Source organism: Prionailurus bengalensis, chromosome A1 (genome assembly GCF_016509475.1).
Source record: "Prionailurus bengalensis isolate Pbe53 chromosome A1, Fcat_Pben_1.1_paternal_pri, whole genome shotgun sequence".
NCBI classification, from domain to species: Eukaryota; Metazoa; Chordata; class Mammalia; order Carnivora; family Felidae; genus Prionailurus; species Prionailurus bengalensis.
This window is the reverse complement of record NC_057343.1, coordinates 178306701-178326952: the sequence shown is the minus strand read 5'-3', so window position 1 is coordinate 178326952 and position 20252 is coordinate 178306701. Positions and strand designations below refer to the sequence as shown.

General features: G+C 49.5%; 1 protein-coding gene and 1 long non-coding RNA gene across 2 annotated transcripts in view; one reads left to right on the top strand and one right to left on the bottom strand.

The window, feature by feature from the left end:
• Positions 1-12919, top strand: part of LOC122492379 — a 69914-nt gene extending 56995 nt beyond the window's left edge. The window contains exons 4-6 of the long non-coding RNA XR_006299602.1: positions 325-390; positions 12149-12328; positions 12667-12919. This is a non-coding gene — a long non-coding RNA (uncharacterized LOC122492379). The remainder of the gene's footprint in view (positions 1-324; positions 391-12148; positions 12329-12666) is intronic.
• Positions 1-20252, bottom strand: part of STK10 (serine/threonine kinase 10) — a 117516-nt gene that overhangs the window by 10751 nt on the left and 86513 nt on the right. The window contains exons 10-17 of the mRNA XM_043596003.1: positions 18087-18217; positions 13513-13636; positions 12918-13097; positions 8517-8609; positions 5598-5727; positions 3699-3823; positions 2513-2701; positions 1808-1933 (exon numbers count right to left, since the gene is read on the bottom strand). Coding sequence (XP_043451938.1) covers positions 1808-1933; positions 2513-2701; positions 3699-3823; positions 5598-5727; positions 8517-8609; positions 12918-13097; positions 13513-13636; positions 18087-18217 — 1098 coding nt within the window. The remainder of the gene's footprint in view (positions 1-1807; positions 1934-2512; positions 2702-3698; positions 3824-5597; positions 5728-8516; positions 8610-12917; positions 13098-13512; positions 13637-18086; positions 18218-20252) is intronic.

The following is a 20252-nucleotide window of genomic DNA, read 5'->3' as shown; positions in this document are numbered from 1 at the left end:
GATAATTAAATTTAGATAAGGTCCTGGGAGTGGGGCCCTTATGATGGGATTAGTGTCCTTACAAGAGACACTGGGAAGGTTGCTTTCTCTTTCTCTGTGCCATGTGAGGACACAGCAAGAAGGCAGCCATCTGCAAGCCAGAATCCAACCGCAATGACAACCTGATTTTAGATTTCCAGGTTCCAAAATTATGAGAAACGAAACTGTTGTTTAAGCCGCCAGACTGGTATTTTGTTATGGCAGTCAGAGCTAAGATAATCTGTATGTATAAATATTTATATAAATTATATATGTAATTTTCTGTATTATGTATCATTTCCTCAGGAGAGATTTGTGTAAAGATGAGGACTGGACCTGACAGAGACACTCCCAACTTTATTATTCTCTGAGGTAAGTCATCCGCCTCACAAAATTTACCTGGAATTTCTCGCAAGGCAGAAGTGATCAGTCCCTGTTGATCCTCACAGAAAATCCATCTTGTGGTTTATAAGGCATTTATAAAGCAAGAGGAAAGGGTCTCCATCCAGATACCTCAATCGTTTGGGGTTGGAAGAGTGGGACACCTTGGGGGGATTTTCATTTTGGATTTCAACTCAAGGCTCCCGAGAGTTTAGAAATCAGTTTAGTTAGAAATAATACTACAGCACGGAATACCTTTGACCTGCCAGAAGCTGGGCTCTTGGCACTTTCTGTGGGTTCTCTCAGTTAATCCTCCCAGTCACCCCATGAGCAGATGCAGAAGCTGAGGGAGTTGGCTAAAATTTACAGTGACAAATGACAAGAGTCCCTACCTGACAGGCTTCAATGCCTGTCACGTTTCCTCCATGCCTCCTTGTGACAAATGACAAGAGTCCCTACCTGACAGGCTTCAATGCCTGTCACGTTTCCTCCACGCCTCCTTGCGTCTCCAGAAATTGCCAAATGGGTGCAAAAGCCTGAGCAATTTCCTGAAGTCACAGGGGTTTGACTCTGCCCATCCCTCAGGCATGACAATGCCTTGCTCGCTGCAAGGAAGCTCCAAGTACCGGCTCCTGGGGTGGCGCCCCTCAGGCAGGGACAAGCTCAGGAGTCAGGAAACTGGAAGAGGCCAGGATCTCCCGAGGGAAAGGGGTCACCAAGAGGCTGGCAACACCAAAACAGCCTTCCCTGATCTCAGTGGGAAAGCTTTGCGCTTCTCACCGTTAAGGATGATATCAGCTGCAGGTTTTATCAAGTTAGGGAAGTTCCTCTCTACTCCTGTTTTTACTGAGAGTGTTGTTGTGAATGAGTGCTGGATTTTGTCAAATGCTTTTTCTGCGTCTGTTGCTGTGATCATGTGATTTTTCTTTAGCCTGTTATGTTGCGGATTGCACTGATTTTTGAATGTTGAGCCAGCCTGGGATAAAGCCTACTTGGTCATGGTGTATAATTCTTTCTATACATTGTTGAAGTCGATTTGCTAATAATATCTCGTTGAGGCATTGTTTGCCATCTTCCTTACTTGTAATGTCCGGTTTTGGTATTGGAGTAACTTGGACACCTTGTCCCAAGACACAGTGATGAACCAGAAGCCCAGCACAGGCCATTGCCAGGCCCCAGGCGCGGCACTTTCAGCTCAGTCCTACCAAACAGGAATGCTCACCCCCACCCCATCCCCATTTTATGGATGCAGGAACTATGGCTTGGAAGATGATGGATCTGGCCAGCATGACACGGCAGGATTGAACCGTTTTAGCCCGGGCTTGTCTGACGAGAGTCCTTCCCTACTGTAGAGTCTGTGGCCCCGGGAACAGAGGCGATGCGAGAAGGGGGGCGGGGAGGCCTGTACCTGCAGCTGCTGCAGCTCGCTCATGTTGCTGTCACACTGTGCCACCATGTCCCGCATCTGGTTCTCATGCTTTTGCTGCTGCTGTAGCCGCTCCGACTTCTGCCTTTTCTCCTCTTGCTGGGAGAACTGGAACAGAGGGAGGGTGGGTGCCTCAGAGGGTCACAGGCCTGGCGGGGGGGTGGGGGGAGCCTCTACCCCCACCCCATTCCAGAAAGCCCCGTCAGAGGGGCTGGTGTGTGCACAGCCCTAGTGCCCTACACCATTCAGGCCATGCTCTCTTCCTGAGCAGAGACCCAGGCTGGTGGGGACACAACGTTGTGCTGTGCCACGTGCTAAGACAACGTGCGTTACCACACAGGAATCACGGGAGCCCAGGGCCACCAGCGCCATGTCCCCAAGACGAATGGGTGACATGCAAGTGGGGTCCTGGTGGATGAGAAGAAGGGGTTTACCAGCAGAGGAAGCCACAGGATCGAAGCACCACAGTGTGAAAGGGAACCGTGCATGAGAAAGCAACACCAAGCTTCCCCCTCTGTCCACGGAGGGACATTCGCCGTGGAGCTTGTGAGGCTTCCAGGCTATGACCGACACCCCCTTCCAAGACCCCGTACTGCAGCTTGTATTTCTATTCCCCAAGCCACATAAAGTTCAGGCCCCACCAAACCGGCATCTGTCCCCACTGCAGTACACGCACAGAGCCCCCACCTGCTTGATCTTCTCGCGCTGCTCAGAGGCACTGCCCGCGCCATTGATGTGGAGGCTCTTCTTGTACATGGCCATGCGTGTCTTGCCCTCGCTCCTCTGAATCTTGGGCAGCCGTGCTTTCTCCTGCTGCTGCCGCACCTTCAGCTGCTCCACCATGCGCTGGTTGTAGCGTTGCATCTGCTCCCGCTCCTGGGGGCACAGCCAGCCAGGGCTGAGGTCAGGTGTGCTCTGGGCCGGGGGTGTGATCAGAGGCCAAAGGCAGCCACCTTCCGCTCGGGAGCCCAGGACACACGTGGCCCTGAATGCTCAGCAGAGCAAGTCTGGCATCATTTTACCTCTACTGTTAATTTTTTAAGTGAGAACAGAAAATGTTACTTTTTGTTAGTAACGCTTTGGATTTTTACCTTCTAAATGCCTTCGCATCTAATCAATGGTTGGCATGTCATTAAAGCTAATACCTCAAAGCAAGACGTACACTACTGATGGCAGATGTCAGTTCATACTTTTAAAAGTCATGATAAATTTGAGTTTTTCCTTCACCTAACACCTATTTGTATTTCAAAACTTGGCACGGGTGTCACCTCCTCCAGGGAGCCTCCCCTGACTTCCAAGCCAGGTTGAGCACCCTTATTCAGAGCCGCCACAGCCCAAAGCTGTTTGTCCATCATTGCATTTAGATTAGGAATTGTAATTATCCACTAATTGTGCATCCAGATCTCAGTTTGTCCCTGCTCCCACTAAGGGGACCAAATCAAGACAATTACATAGAAGTAAGAGAGTGCTCTGGCCACACAAAGCAGGGGCCCTTGCCTGGTCTGAGGGAGATAAGGAAGGCTTCCTGGCAGAGGTGGTGATTAAGTTGAGACTTAAAAGTATTCCGAGGGAATGCATGCGAAAGAGAGAGATTAGGGGAAAATGGAAAGGTCACGGAGAAGAGGAAAAAAGTGAAAGGCACACACTAAGGTGTCTAAGTCAGTGAGGGAGCTGCCATCTGCTTCCCTGCAGGGCTTCCCCCATTCCTGGCCCTTTCATCAGAGGAAGGACATCTCACAGAACCTCCCAGGGCCTTACCATGACCAACGCCTGCCTCCTCTTGGGAGCACAGATGGTACCCAAGTGGTGCCCCACTTGGCCCTCCCAGAGCTTCCGGTGGCAGCCCCATGCCCCGCCCAAGTCGGGACCTCACCTTCTCATGCTTGCGCACCAGCTCATGCCTCTGGAGGAAGTACTGGTCTTTGAGCTGCTGCTTCACCAGCTGGTGCCTCTCCTGTAGGTGATGCTCCTCCATTTCCCACAGGGCTGCCTCCCGGTCTGTGGACGACATGAGGCCTGGTGAGATGCTAATGGCCAGAGCGCCACTGAGCGCTGCCCTGCCCTCTCCTGCATCAGATGTTAGCTCCCAGGAGCCTGGTACACCAGGAAGCGAATGGAGCCAGGAACCAGAGAAACCAGAGACCGAGGCTAGAACCCAGCTCCTTCACTGGGGTTTGGGGCGGGTAACAAATCCTCTCCAGGCCTCCACTTCCACCTCTACCAAACGTGTGCAACCATTCCGTGGAGGCAGAAATGGTCTTGGGAGACCATTATGTTCAGCTCACAGTGCACTGCTGCTTTCCTAATGGGCCAGTGGGAAGGGCTCACGAAACCCCATGAAGAAGACAGGAACAGCCTCCTGTCACTATTTACTCCTTTGAAGAATGGACGAGACCCTCCTTGGCCACTGTACATCCCTTATGTATACATTATTACTAAGACACAGCATCTGGCATTTTATCACTGGAAGTCTATTAATTGACCTTCTGCTCAGCCACAGGCACAGAGCTGGCGTCAGATAAAGACTTCACGCCCTGTAAGACACGGAGCGGGTGGTGCTCAACCCACATGAAGGTTCATTTCATTTCATTGCGTTCCTGATCTATGAAAACTGGTTAACTACCCACACAGTACATCAGAACAGTGATTTGGCTTCCTATCAAAGTCGAAAGCGCTGTCCCACAAGTAGGGTGGTTCCTACTGGCATCATGGGACCAAAAAAGAAAATGAGGGCTTTCCTGAAACCGCGGTGGCTCTTCAGAACGTCAGAACATTAAGGACCCCATTTTGCTGCCCCACACCAAGTACTGAGGGGTTTACAAGGCTTGCCTGCACCGGCCATCACAGCCCTGGCCGCAGCACCTGCTGTGTAAGTAAGCCAGAGATGGCGCCTGTACAACTGGCCCTATGTTGTTTACGTCTTTACCGCAGGCTGGACTGTTGACTCTCAGAAGCTCACGGGTGCCAAACTCTGAACTTCTCCCATCCAACTGTTTCAAGTGTAGCTCAAACAGCAGACTTTTGGCCATTCAGAGCCCACCTGCTTTGCACACCCCACAAAACTGCACCCAACATCCGCTAGGCATAGAGAAGATAAACCTAAGGGGCTAAAGAAAGACCCTAAGCCCTGCTGCCCTTCAGAACTCTACCCCAGAACCTCCCCTGCTAGTGACCCCATCCAGATACAGAAGCCCTCTCTCCGTACCCTAGAGTTCCTCTGCCCTCCTCCCTCCGGGAGTGGCCTGCACTAGTGTCTCTGGAAGGTCTTGGGCTCGAAGGACTTGCCAGCCCGCAAACCCGTCAGAGCACGAGCACACCAGAGCAGTCAGGAACTCGGCTTCAAGAGGAGATCCACGTTCAAGGCTCATTCTACCACGCATTAGCCAAGCAACCCCGGCCCAAGCACAGTGGCTCTTGCAAGCCTTTGTTTCCTCGTCTACAAAAATGACTTGTCGGGTTAAGGTGAAGATTCAAGGAGAGAGAGCCATGAAAACTGGCACACAGCCTGGCACAGCCGTCACTCCACATGTGATGGATGTCATAAGGGGGACGATACTTTCCCCACCACCCTGTAGTTTCCACCCACTCTACGTGGCTTGCTGGCTTTCTTCCTTCCTCAACCTTAGGAAAGAGGTCAAATAATGTCGGCTCTGTGCCTCAGTCCTGACTGCAGTGGAGGCTTTCCCCATGTGTCGCCCTGAAGGATGCTGTTCGGTTTTAGGATGGAGAAGAACCTAGCAGTTCCTAACACAGCCCACTCTCTGGCAGCCACCTCGAAGGAGTTCCTGCTTCCTGGTGAGACACTCGCGCTCCTTGTCACAGATCTCCCGCCTGTTGTCCGCAGTGATCTTCTTCATCGCCAGTTCCAGGTCCTCCTTCTGCTTGGCCAGGAAGTCCCGGTCCTGGGCGGGAGAGAGGAGGACAGACCGTTAGCACCGGTTCCGGCACCTCAACGTCTACTTTTACTACAGAGGAGTCATTGTGATCGGCAAAGAAAACATACGCAGGGGAAACCTGAGACTTAGAGACACGTCCACCAACTGTGGCATATGCGCTTCGTGTGGACCCTGATTCAAACAACAGATTAAAAAAAAAAATTCATGAGACAAATGGAAATGTAACTAATGACTCAACTGCAAATGGGATGTCATGAAGCAGTTACGATAAATATTTAAATTCTTAGGTGACTTTATAGTATTGTGGGTTCTTTTAGAGATGCATACTAAGACACTGACAGGTGAAAGGATACGATACGTGGGATTTGATTCGAAATAACCCTGAAGGGTGGGGAGTGAGTAGCCATGAGCTCCTAATTACTGAGACCAGGTAACAGGTGACAGGTATGTGGGGGTTCCTAATATACCTATTTCTGCCTATGTTTTTAATTTTCCATAGTCAGATTTAAAAAATTAAAATTTAAAAATTTTAGGGAACACGTAAGCAGAAACTAGAAATCCCCACTAATCCTATCACCTGGGAGCAGCAGCTGGTGTTGGTGTATCTATACAAACATGTTTGCATCTGTATTTCACAAATTATTTAAAAGGACTTAGAGATTTGTACACCCATGTTCATAACAGCATTATTCACAACAGCCACGGGATGGAAGCACTCAAGTGCCTACAGACAGAGGAGTGGATAAACAAAATGTGGCATATATGCACAATGGAATCTTACTCCTCCCTGAAAATTCCCACATATGCCACAACATGGATGAATCTCAAAGACATGTCAAGTAAATCAGACACAAAAGGACAAATACCACATGATCCCACTTACAGGAAGTCAGATTTGTGGAGACAGAGAGTAGAATAGTGGCTGCCAGGGACTGGGGGAAGGGCATGGGGTGTTATTATCTAATGGGTAGGGTTTCAGTTTTGCAAGATAAACTGTTCTGGACACGGACAGTGGTGATGGTTTGCACAACAGTGTGAATGTACCTAATACTACTGAACTGTATGCTTCAAAATGGTTAAGGTGCTAAATTCGTTATGCCTTATCTTACTATAATTTTTAAAAATTAAAAATACCTTTCCATGTGATAATGTAATCTTCTATCAAAGGCTGAAAACATTTCATGGCACAGGTAGGTATACCCTAACCTTACTCACCCAATACCTAATAATTTGTTTCCAAGTTGTCTCTATTTTTTTTTTTAATGTTTATTTATTTGCAGAGAGAGAGAGAGTGAGAGAGTGGGGAAGAGGCAGAGAAGAGAGTGAGAGAGGAATCCCAATTAGGCTCTGTGCTGGCCACACAGACCCTGATGCGGTGCTCAAACTCATGAACTGTGAGATCATGACCTGAGCCAAAATCAAGAGTTGGATGTTTAACTGACTGAGCCCCCCGGGTGCCCCAAGTTGTCTCTATTTTAGATGGAGTATGTCTTCATACTCTGGTAGCTAAATATTTGTGAACTTCTGTGATGATTAATCCTTAGGATTAGTCTCTAGAAGCAAAAAAATCCAGGCCAATAATGTGTACATTTTTGAGGCTCTTGATGCCCTTGCGAGAATGGCCCCCTTAAAGGCCCAATATGCTCTCCCTGTGTGGGGATGGGGCCTATCTCCCCCACCCTTCCCAGCCTTGCATTTTTTTTTCTGATCACAGCATCAAAGGACAGGTTGTAGGAAAGTATGATGGTGTCCTGGAGAGAACATGAAGTCTGGAGCCAGACTGAGTTTCAAGCCTTGCCCCATACCATTAACTCTACAAAGTCACCTCTCTAAGCCTTGTTTTCTTTCTCTGTAAAGGGAAAAACAAATAGCACCTACCCTGATAAGCCATGAACGCTAAACTGGGTAATATACAAAAGCATTTTAAGTGTAGACTCTAATTTTCTATACATTTGGGGGCAGAGGCAGCAAAATGTACAGACGCCCCAGTAGGAAAAAAACAAGCACATGGTCCGACAAAGGCTAAGGAGAAGGCCAGTGAGGCTGGGGCCGGGAGGATCGAGTGGAGCGGGGAGAGGCTAGCAGGGGCCAGACGGACAGGGCCTTGTGAGCACATGAGGAGGCTCGTCTTATCTTATACACAAAGTGGGAGCCCCTGAAGGTTTTCAGGACACAAGGCTATAGGGGGAGGGTGACATGATGAGATCTGGAGTTCATATTGATTACACTGGCTGGTGGGAGAGAAAATTGCAGGAGAGCAAGAGAGGAAGCAGGGAGACTAGCTGGGAGGCTACTGCAGTAGTCCAGGCAAAAGATGACAGTCGCTATGGAGTCACAGAGATATTGACAAAGTTGGCAGATCCAGAGACAGTGGAGCTTAAAAACAAAAAATCCATGCTTCAGGAGGTGATAAAGGGTTGGAAGGAAAGGAACGGTCAGAAATAACGTTTCTGGCCTGACAGCAGGATGAAGGACAGTGCCCCCTCAGAATACAAGAACAGGACCAGGTCTGGGAGGTCGTGGGTTTGTCTTAAGATTCTAAAAGGTGCCAAGTGGGCAGGTGGATGTACTGGGTTATTCAAGGAGACATGGCCTACAAACAACCCTAAGACCCGGATGTAAAGGGCTGGGGTGTCCAGAGACAGGGAGCTCACTTCTACCTGGAGCGAGAGCAATCAAGGAAGGCTGCGTGAGGGAGGTGCCAACAAAATAGGCTGGACTTGAGACAGAGGAGGAACCTGGTCATCACTCGGGTCCTCCAACCTGGGACTCGCTGACCGAGGGCAAGGACTCACGAGAAGCTGCTTCTTTTGTGCGTGCTCCTCCATTTTCTGCTTCATGCTCTCCTTCCGCTGCTGCCTCGGAAGCCTCTCCACCTCGTTCTTCACCTGTACCAGAAACAGAAGACAGCAGCCGGGTCAGCGTCCCTCCTCACACTTCCTAAAAAGAAAGACTACAACACCAGAACTCCTGGGCCAGGGAGGCCAAAGGCGAGGCGCAGCTTTCTAGACACTGGCCCCCCACCCCGCTCTCCACCAAGCCCCTGACAGGTAGTCCTCTCTGGCCTACTCCTGTCTGCTGCTGGCTTGGGTTTCAGACTCCCCCAGAGCGAAGAGGTCCTGCTTTTGCTGCTTGACATCCTGCGGCCTTCTGAGAGCATCACCTCCCCTTCCTTGAGGCAGACTTTGTCAACCTTTCTTCATACTGTGCCCCCAGAAACCTCTGTAGACATTTTCTTCGTAATCACCTACCCCCAAGAAATATTAATCCCACAAACTGTCAATCTGTTAAACCCTTATAATGATCTAAGATATTTCTCACCCCTCAAGGGTGACATCTCCTCCGTTCCTGAGGTTCAGGTGGTGCTGATACCCGCCCCCGCCCCCCCTGCCCCCGGCCACCTCCATCTGGCTGTAGGCCAGGCACACATATGATGCAGGCTGTCGGTCAACATGTTCCATGCCCTGGCCTCAGGGATTGGTTCAGACACCTTGCTGGGCCAGTGAGAGCTTTAGGATGTGTGCTGGAACTATCGAGGAAAGCAGATCTCTGTCCTCCGGGGTTGCTAAACTAGGATGTAGGCCATGGTGGGCCACCCTGGAAGGGCCCGCCAGAGACAAAGATGAATGCAGGGAAGCAATGCCAAAACATGAAAAAGAAGGGTTCCTGGTGATACTTCTGCCCTCCCGATCAGGGCCAGTAAGTGTCTCAAGCCAGCTGGAAATGGGTTTCTTTGTTGTTTTTTTTTTTTTGGTAAGTAATCTCTACACCAAATGTAGGGTTCTATCTCACAACCCTAAGATCAAGAGCTGCACACTCTACTGAATGAGCCAGCCAGGTGCCCCCAGTTTCTGTCTTTTATAACAGAAGAGGGAGAAGAGATTCATGACATTTCTCTCCAAGGCACCCAGAGTTCCTCAGACAGTTCTGAGGAACCCACACCTCTACAGGTGCCTGAAACACCACTCCAAACTCACTGATGGAAGGCTCTTAGGAGCAGCTGGTGGAAAAATACTGTCCATGATCAAAAGAACATTCCAGGGGAGTTCTTCTGGCATGGTCAGCGTAAGCCAAAACAGCCTCCCTGTCCTGCTGATCACAATGAAAAACCCTGGATAAAATACAAAAAACAACTACCTGAGGACTCTGGAAAGTAAACAAAAGCAGATGACTATCAGAAGAGTCAAAACTTATAGGAGGGGCCAGCACAGGAGTGAGTTTCCTAATTGTGTTTTTTTTTTTTCCCCCTTTTGCTGTCCTGGCTTTGCAGTACTCTCAGACCAGCACAGCAGTGCAATGGGAAAGGTAACTAAGACTCTGTAAGAAACTTCATGTTTCTGGCCAGAGAACCAGGAAGAGGGGCCTGTGCGGGTCAGAGAGTGTGGGAAGAATCCCAGAGAGAAGACAGCAGGAGGGAAACCCTAATTCTGTGCATGACCCCACGCATGTCTCAAGTTCACCCGTGCCGAGCAGGAGCAAGACAGACCCAAAGCAGTACAACAGGGGCTTTGAAAACTATACTACGATCAGAGCCACCACCCACAGAAGACAGGACAGAACCTGTGGTCTGAACCTAACAAGATCAACTGCCTGCTAAAACAAAAATGTCAACACTCTCCAGACTGTAACAGGACCCAGAGTCCACAGACTAGAACATTCAAAATGTCAATGATATGATCCAAAATTACTCTACGTACAAAGAATCAGGAAATGTGACCCATTTGCAAAGAAAAAAAATCATCACATACCAATTCCAAGATGGCACAGATGCTGGAATTATCAGACAAAAACTATAAAGCAGCTATTATAACCACACTCTGTCAGGTAAAGGTAAACATATTTGAGATTAATGGAGAGAGAGAATGTTGCCACAGAGAAATACAAACTCTAAAACAGAGACAATTAGAAAGCTTAGGACCAAACAATACAGATCTAACAGTAAACACAGAAAACACTGGAAGGTCCCAGGGTGGAGTGGAGGTGGCAGAAGAGCCCGTGAATTTGAGGACTAATAAAAATTATGAAAACTAAAGGTTTAGGGACTTACAGGAAAATACCAAAGGTCTAATACTTGTGTTTTGGGGAGAAAGAGACTGGAATGGAAAATGCACAGCAGGGGCGCCTGGGTGGCTCAGTTGGTTAAGCGTCTGACTCTTGGTTTTGGCTTAGGTCATGATCCCAGGGTCATGGGATCAAGCACCATGTTGGACTCCGTACTGAGCATAGAGCCTACTTAGCATATTCTCTCTCTCTCTCTCTCTCTCTCTCTCTCTCCGGCCCCCCTCTGCCCCTCCCTCCCCCTTGTGCTCTCTCTCTCCCTCTCAAAAATAAAATTTTTAATGAATATCAGAAATGGCCAAAAACTTCTGGATTCCATGGCAATTAACAGCTTCTTGAGGGTAGAGTCCCTATCTATTCTGTTCAGTACCCCCAGCACCTAGCACAGGGCCATACATGTAGACAGTCAATAAAACAGGTGCTGAATAGCTCTCATTTTGATAGGAGGTAACTAGGGCTCAGGAAGATCACTTGTCCAAAGCTCAATAGTTAGTAATCCAGAGCCATGACTCAGAACCAGACCTGACTCCCAAGCCTGTGCTCCCTGCACTTGCCCTGGAGCTGGGGGGTATGCTTAGTGTCAGCGCTGTACCCCAGCAGGAGAGCCAGGACCAGGGTAAGGCCAGTGAGGCACTCACCGCGGGCATAAAAAGGAATACCAAAAATCTCAGTAATGAAGATAAAATTACATTTAAAAAAAAAATCAAAATTCGGGGGCTCCTGGGTGGCTCAGTTAGTTAAATATCTGACTTTGGCTCAGATCATGATCTCACGGTTCATGAGTTCAAGCCCTGCATCGGCCTATCTACTGTCAATGCAAAGCGGGCTTTGGATCGTCTCTCCCCACGTGTGCACGCGCTCTCACTCTCTCTCAAAAATAAAGATTTTTTTAAAAATAAATAAAAATTTAAAAATCAAAATTCCCGCCACGAACATAATATCAAAATTGTAAATACAGACAGGATCCACCCTATACTTGCAGGACTCATTCTCACCGCCTTACCCTAAACCTGGCCCTGTTGAATCCTGACTATAAATAGCCAACAGTCGGGGCGCCTGGGTGGCGCAGTCGGTTAAGCGTCCGACTTCAGCCAGGTCACGATCTCGCGGTCCATGAGTTCGAGCCCCGCATCAGGCTCTGGGCTGATGGCTCGGAGCCTGGAGCCTGTTTCCGATTCTGTGTCTCCCTCTCTCTCTGCCCCTCCCCTGTTCATGCTCTGTCTCACTCTGTCCCAAAAATAAAAAAAAATAAAAAATAAATAAATAAATAAAATAAATAAATAGCCAACAGTCTGTTCATCATGACTTTTCTGGAATAATTTTGATGTTAAAACACTACGCTACAATATTATTTGTCTTGATTACCAAGGTTTTTGGCGCCCCCACTTAAGTTTTGTGCTCCAGCTCCAGCCCAGCCCCTGCAGCTGCCTGAGGCCCCTTGGATACAAATGTCACCCCCATAGACTGCAGTCTGGGAGCTGGGCTCTGAAGCCTGCAGCACCACGGACCACCCTTAGAAGCTGTTTGTCTGAAGACTGGGAATGGCCTAGTAAGTATGTCCCAGGCTCCACAGAGGGAGGTGTGAGCTGTTTTTTTGGGACCCAGATGCCCTTCCCCAGGGCAGGCTAGGAGACTCACCTCCCTCCCCTTGTCTCAGGACCATCTACCTCTTTGTCACCTACCCCCCCCACCCCACCTCTTCAGCTGGGAGAGAAAAGGGAAGAGCCACATGGGTCCCAACTAGGGGACTGTTGTTTTGGGAGAAGAGAGGGCAGGGCACAGAAGATGTATTGTGTTTGCCACCCGGCACCTGTTCCCCTGCTCTGGTGAAAGCATCTCAGATCCCCCTGGGCTGCCAGCCCTTCCTCCTCCCCTACTCTCTTTCAGCTGGGGTTGCTGAGCTGGGATGACATACAGGAAGCTGCCTGCGAGCCAAGTCAACACAGGAAAAGAGAGCCCAAATGACAGAGAAGTAGCTCCTCATGACGCAGCTGGAGCACGTGAATCCCAACACGTGGACGTGAGCTTTTCAGATACATGAGCTCCCCAGAGTCTCCTCTGTTGCTGAAGCAGGACTGAGCTGGGGTTTCGATAGCTTGCATCCTAGAGCCCCTGGCCTCTGCCCAGCACATATTCACCTCCTTCTTCATCAGTTTGAGCTGCTCCTGGAACTTGGCATAGTCCCGATCCTGCTCCAGGCGGATCCGCCTGGCCTCCTCCCGGCGGCGCACGGCATGGTCTTGCTCCATCTTCTCCACCTGCTGCTTCTGCTGGCGTTCCAGGTTCTCCAGCTCCGTGTCAAAGAACTTCTTCTTGGCCTGGAAGGAGTAGGAGAAACTGAGCAAGGTCTCTTTATACCTGGGAGGAAGATGGGATGCAAGATGGGGAGAGCCCAGAGTTTATCTTCAGACCGGGGCCTGAATCCCAGCTCTACACCTCCCTGCTGTACGACCCAGGGCGAGTCATTTAACCGGAGTCTCTGCTGCCTCTGTACAAAAGGGAGGCCAGACCATCTGCCTTGCAGAGTTCTTGCATGGTGCTCGGCAAAGGTCGGTCTCCCTCTAGAGGTCCTCCTCTGTGACTCAGAGGAGCTCTGTGACCTTCATGAGATCCTGTGTTTATGAGTCAGTGGCCCAGGAGACCAAGAAACCAAAGGAACCAGTCTCTCTCCTGCCCCTAAAGAAAACATGGAGGCAAGAAGCCCTCCAGGGACCCATCTGTCCTCACACTCACGTTGATTTCTTGTTCAAAACGCTTATGCATCTGCTCTAGCTGCAGCTCATGCTTGCTGCTCAGCTGGGTCTGGTTCCGGTGTTCTTCTTTCTGGAGCAGCCGAAGCTCTCGGAGCTCCTGGCGCCTGAAGGGTTAAAGGATGCGGCCATGTCAGTCAGAAAGTGGCCCGCCTCAGAGGGCACATAATTCATAGCCAGAGACACTGAAGGCTGGAGTGTGGAACAGCATCACAGAAGTCTGGGGGCAGAGGCAGGACTAGAACTCAGGCTTAATTTGACATTTATTGACAGACAGAACATTAATAATCTTAACGTATAAAGAGTCCTTACAAATCAATAAGAAAAACAGGAGCAGCCTACTTTTAAAAAGGCACACAAGGGGAGCCTGGGTGGCTCAATCGGTTGAACACCCAACTTTGGCTCAGGTCATGATCTCGTGGTTCGTGGGTTTGAGCCCTGCGTCAGGCTCTGTGCTGACAGCTCGGAGCCTGGAGCCTGCTTTGGATTCTGGTCTCCTCTCTCTTTCTCTCTCTCTCTCCCCGCCCTCCCCTCTCAAAAATGGATAGACATTTATTTTTTTTAATTTTTTTTTTCAACGTTTTTTATTTATTTTTGGGACAGAGAGAAACAGAGCATGAACGGGGGAGGGGCAGAGAGAGAGGGAGACACAGCATCAGAAACAGGCTCCAGGCTCCGAGCCATCAGCCCAGAGCCTGACGCGGGGCTCGAACTCACGGACCGCGAGATCGTGACCTGGCTGAAGTCGGACGCTTAACCGACTGCGCCACCCAGGCGCCCCGAAAAAATGGATAGACATTTAAAAAAATATTTTTATTTAAAAAGGGACACAAAACATAAGTAGACATGAACCAAAAAACAAAAACAAAAAAATTTAAATTTACCTAATATGGATATGAAATGCAAATTAAAAATTCTGTTTTCATTAAAAAGGCTAGACTATAGGGGAAGTTGATACTTTCATAACCTGCTCATAAGTATAAATTGGTACATTTCTGGCAGACAGTTTGGTAATAAGTTCATGCCTTTTAACATAGTATTTCCATTTCTAGATATTAATTCTAAAGAAATATTTATAGATGCACAGCACAACTGAATAAGGATATCCATAACAAAATTATTTAGAACAGCACAAAATTTGAAATGACTTAAATGTCCATTATCTATGTCTAATTAAATAAATTAAAATGTATGCATCTGGTATCCATATGATGTTAATTTTGTATACACAACCATGAAAAAAAATCAAATTTTACATAAAATATTAACACAGATAGGAGAACTGGTTGCTGGCAGAAAAGGGAGGGAGATTCTTCACAGTTTACCCTCTCCTTTTTTGTTGTTTTTTTGAATTTTGAACCATGATATTATATTACCTATTCAAAATATAATAAAAACCTGACCTAAACCACATAATAGACCTTAATTTTATATCACATTATTGGTGATGTGTACATGTGTTTATTCACAGAAAAAAATTATTGCAGGATAAACTTCAAAGCGTTAATTGTGTTTCTGGACAAATCCATTAAAGACTGGTATATATCATTTATGTCATCAGAAAAGAAAATGATGGGGCTCCTGAGTGGCTCAGTCGGTTAAGCTTCTGACTTCGGCTCAGGTCATGATCTCACAGTTCGTGGGTTCGAGCCCTGCGTCAGGCTCTGTGCTGACAGCTCAGAGCCTGGAGCCTGCTTTAGATTCTGTGTCTCCCTCTGTCTCTGCCCTCTCCCACTTGTGGTCTGTCTCTCTCTCAAAAATAAACATTTAAAAAATAATAAAAGAAAAAAGAAAAGAAAATGATGCAGAAGGAACTTGGACCTCCTGACTATGAATCAGGACTCCCTGGTGGCCCCTCAGGAGGGACCTTGTTTGAATCGTAGCTCTGCTGACTTTCTGCTGGGCGCCTTCAGTCAGTCACTCAAACTCTAGGCCCCTGTTCCGTCATCTGTAAAATGTGCAGATAATGTCTACCGCAGATAATGCCAACATGGTAACTAAGGTAAAACGTGCTAAGTTTGTTACTAACAAACTAAGTGGGAGCTGCTGGAGTGAGCATGAGAAAGAAGAGGCAAAAGAGCCACATAAGGAAGCTTCCATCAGAGCCTCTGCTCTTGGGGCAGTGAGAGGGTTGAGAGTGTTAATGAAGAAATAGAAATCCTGACTCCAGAGAAACTGACTCAGAGAACACCTGACCAAAGAGCAAAGGCATACAAAAGAAGGTGGGCAGCCAGGTTCTAACATTACCTCCCTGCCCCACCTGAGTTCTCACAAGGGAAGGCAGGACAAGAGACAGGCTGATTCTTAAGAAGGCGGGCATTGGCACTGGCAATCTTAGGGAAAAACAGGAAAAACTCTGACCTAGAAGCCTCAACCTGGGAGAGTGAATATCTGATCACATGGTTCAAAAGCCTGTGTGTGACCCAATCCTCTGGAAATCCTCGAATCCAGGTATTACATGGACAAGGGGGGAGGGGAAGGAGGCGGGGACTGCCAGCCAGGAAACAATGAGAGCCTTCCGCACCCCTGCAGAGCAAGGCTGGGGGTGGGGGGGTGGTATTCGATATTCGGAACACTCAGCCCTCTGGACCATGACAGGCAAATAAGAAAAGCTTCTCAACCTCTGCTTAGTCTCACCTTTCAAACCTGAGCAGCACACAGCCGGCCAGGGCCAGAGGGCATCCATTCTAGATGGGGTATGGTGGATCTAGAATGTCAACCCAGAAGCCCAAACCGGAGATGATGGAAAGGAAACTCGGCCAGTGAGGTCTGACACTTAGGAGACAGGTTGCCTCCCAGGTGACTGAAAATGGAAGGTGGTGTCATCCTCCAAAAGCAACCATCCTCCCACCCCCTGCCTGAGCTTCCCCAGCCCACATGATGAGGACAACTGTGTGTGTGTGTGTGTACACGTGTATGTGTATTCGTGCAGAAACACCACTAATGAAAAGGCAGCATTTCATCTCTGTGGTCCCTAGAGGGGGAAGTACCCCAGAGCATCCAAAACCGCTTCCATTTGGCTTTGGAATGCTTGTGCTTTTTATAAGTATCAATGTGTCTGACATTCTAGAAATGTTCTCCAAACTAATCATGAATTTACCCTGCAAAGGCCTGGCCCCAAGGGAGCTCCAGGGGGAGCTAAGCCTCTCCCTGGCAGCCCCAGGAAGCTTCCAGTCCAGTGGAAGCCTGGTAGAATCTTCACATGGGTCTAGTTAGAATCTCAGCTCTACCTTCGCACCTGAGTGAACCGGGGCAAGTACTTACCTGCCAAAAAACACTGTGTTGTCATTTACAAAATGGGGGGAATAGGGTCTCCCCATGGAAGGCTGTTAGGGGGCCTGAGCACCTCCAAAGTGCAGAAATGGTTCACAGCAGACAGCTGTGCCTCACACTCTCCCCGCCTCACCAGTCTCAGTGCTGTTGCCTCCAAAATGCATGTTGAACTGACCACTTCTTCCCTCTTCTTGGTCACTGCCCCAGCCCAAGCCTACAACCCAACTGTCCTGGACGGGGTCTCCCTGTCACCCTAAGTCCACCTTGCCCCTCTACAGCCCACACTCATACAGCAGCCAGAGCCATCTTTCAAAAGGGACATGAGAGCCAGTCACTCTCCAGCTGTTTCATTCTGGCTGTGCCTGTGACAGAATCAACACTCCTCCACCCTGGCCCACAGGCCCACGTGACCTCTGCCCTCACATTCCACACTCCAGCCCTATCATCTCAGCTCCCTAAATAAGCCCAGCAGTCACTGCTTGGGCCTTAGCCTCGCAGGCCCCTCTGTGCTCCCCCAGCCACTCCACTCAGGTTGTTGCCCACACACAGAGAAGCCTCCGCCAGCCCAGGGCTTGCTGTCCTATCACCCACTACTTCCCTCACGGCGTGTACCACTACTGCGGATTATCTTGTGTATCCTGTGTTGGCCCATTCGGTCCAAGTTCTACAATGGCAACAGCCTCAGCTATCTGGGTCACCACCATACCCCACCCTGGTGGGTGGGTAACTACATGGGTAGGTGGACTGATGGATGGGTGGGTAGATGAGTGGAGGGATGGGTAAATGAGTAGATGGATGGGTAGATGGGAATATGGATGGGCAGGTGGGTAGATGGATGGAAAGGTGGGTGGGTAGGTGGGTGACTAGATGGGTAAGTGAGTGGATGAATGGGTAGGTGAGCAGATGGATGGATGGGTAGGTGGATGCGTGGGTGGGAGGATGGATGGATGGTGGGCAGATGAGTGGGTGGATAGATATAGGTAGATGGATGGGTAAGTGGATGGGTAGGTGGTGGATGGTGGGTAGATAAGTGGTGGATGGATATGTGTGGGTGAGTGGGTGAACAGGTAAATGTATGGGCAGGCGAGTGAATGAATGGATAGGTGGGTGGGCAGATGGATGGTTGAGTGGACTGGGAAGTACAGGAGCAAAACCAGTTTCCTTTTATGTCCTGATCCCTTACTTCAGAGCTGTACATAGCTCCCTAACCAAAGGAACCTACACCCTTCCCTCTCACCACACCCCCACTCTGTTACAGCCATCACTGGCCCTTCCCAGGCTTGCCTGAGAAATCGCATCTCCTCATCCTTCTTCTCATCCTCGCTGATGATCTTGGAGGTGGTGATGCTCACCTCTACGCCATCCACCACAAACTTGCGTGTCCTCTTGAGGGTTTTGTTGTGCAGCCTTGAGTCCTGGGCAGGGTAAAACCATTAGGTAAAGCTCAGGATCAGCTAGGAATCTGTGGGTGACACAGGAGTGTGGCGCAGAGCCTTCTTGGCCCCACAGCCTCGACGTCCAGATAGGACATAGCTGTCCATCGTTCCCCTTTTGCCTCAAGCTTCTCAACTTGGGGTCCTGAGTGTCTGGGCTTACCACCCCCCACCCCGATCCCCCTGATCTTGGCCTTCAGATACTACTTGCTGGCCCCACACCTGGCTGCCAGCACACTCACATACAGGACATGGCACCAGAATGGTCAGGGTTCCAATCTTCCCTCTACCACCTACTGGCTCTGTGACTCTGAACAAGTCCCTTGTCCTGTCCAAGCCTCAGCTTCCTCAACTTGTCAGAGGAAGAGAACAGCAGTACTTGCCTCGCCCAAGATGGTTACAAAGGTACAGTGAGAGAATGAGTGGGGGACGCAGCACAGAGCCCAGCTCATGGCAATTGTGCAGTACGTTGGTATTTATAGCTCACAGTTATTACCGTAGACCACAATCTTTTACCCAAAGTGCCAAAATCCAAACAGCCTGGCAAACTGAAGTTCATAACTGTTTTGGAAGCCAAACCTGAGCTGACCTGAACTCCACAAGAGGCCACGCCCATCCGAGCCATGAAATTATTCATGACCTTTTCCTGTGAATAACCACACATTTCAGACGCAAGCACTCACAAAATGCTGCTGGGACTCCTGGAGGTGTCCTGATTCAACTGAGAGCCCGTGGGCCTGCAGCTGGAGTCATCATGGCATCTCCCCCTCTGACCTCCACTGGCTTCCAAGGGCCTTCTAGCCAGAAAAAGGAGGGCGGGCCAGGGTGGCACCCTGCCATAGGTCTCTGCACCCTCAAAGCGTGCGCTGAACCCCCACTCCTGCTCAGCCAGGACCAGCGGACGGTCCTTACTCCCTGAGGGCTCGGCTCCCCCCACCCCCACCCCAAGGCTTCCACCTGTTCCCATCAGCCACACCTGACTCTCACCTTCCTACAGTCACATGTCCTAGGGCCCAACCAAGACTAGCAGTGAGAAATGGGGAGCGGCTGGGAAGAAAGGTGGCCTGGGGCTGCGGCCCTCACCCTGAAACCCTGACCACAGGGCCTCCTGCCCCCGAGATAACAAGCCCTTCATCTCACCAAGGTGTGCTGATGCAGCCCATGGGCTTTTATCAGCACAGCCGCGTTCCCCGACTCACTGCCAGTCAGCCAGCAAAGGAATATTCTCAACACCCTTGAGAACAGGCAGGGGAGACCCTGCTCTGGCCTTTTTTTTTAATTACCTTTTTTGTTGTTGTTTTTTCTTAGTGTTTTTTTTTTTTTGTTTTGTTTTTAACTAGAGAAGAGACAGCACATCTGTCTGAAGGAAGATGATGGGCCCTGATGCTATGTGTGTAGAAGAGCCGTGTATGTCTGTGCCTGTCCTGGTGACGTGTTAGAACCATGCTATCTTTCTGGTCCTGAGGCTAATTGTTGGGCTGGCCAGCTGCTTTTCCTTCTTTCACTTCCTTTCATTTAGCAAATATTTTTGAGTCTCTACTGTGTGGTTTCCACCAAGTAAACAATGGGAGAAAAAAAACCAAATGATACAGTATCTTCCCTAAAATCAGCCTTGCTTGGGGGAGATCCTCAGTGTGGCCTTAGTCAAGTGGCCAACAGTGAGTTCAAGAACACCCTGACGTGTATCAGAGCAGGCAGGGGAGGGGTCAGCTCACCCTGGGGAGGCGGCCAGCCTTGCACTGGGAAAGCAGAACGGCATGTGGGGTTCAGAGCACAAAGTCCGTGGGTCTCACCAGCCCTCCACTTCCCACCTAAGCATCCGTTTGCTCATCTGTACATTGAGAAATGGAACCTCCATTGTCTTTAAAGCGCTTCACGGTGTTGGCCTCCATGCTGAGGCCTTAAGCACAGTGGCTGCTGCCATTCACGATGTTACCCACGTCCAGAAAGGCCACTGACCCCACAGAGCGCCTTGAGCCCACTGCCGATAACCGAATCTCCCAGTCAGCAGCTGCAC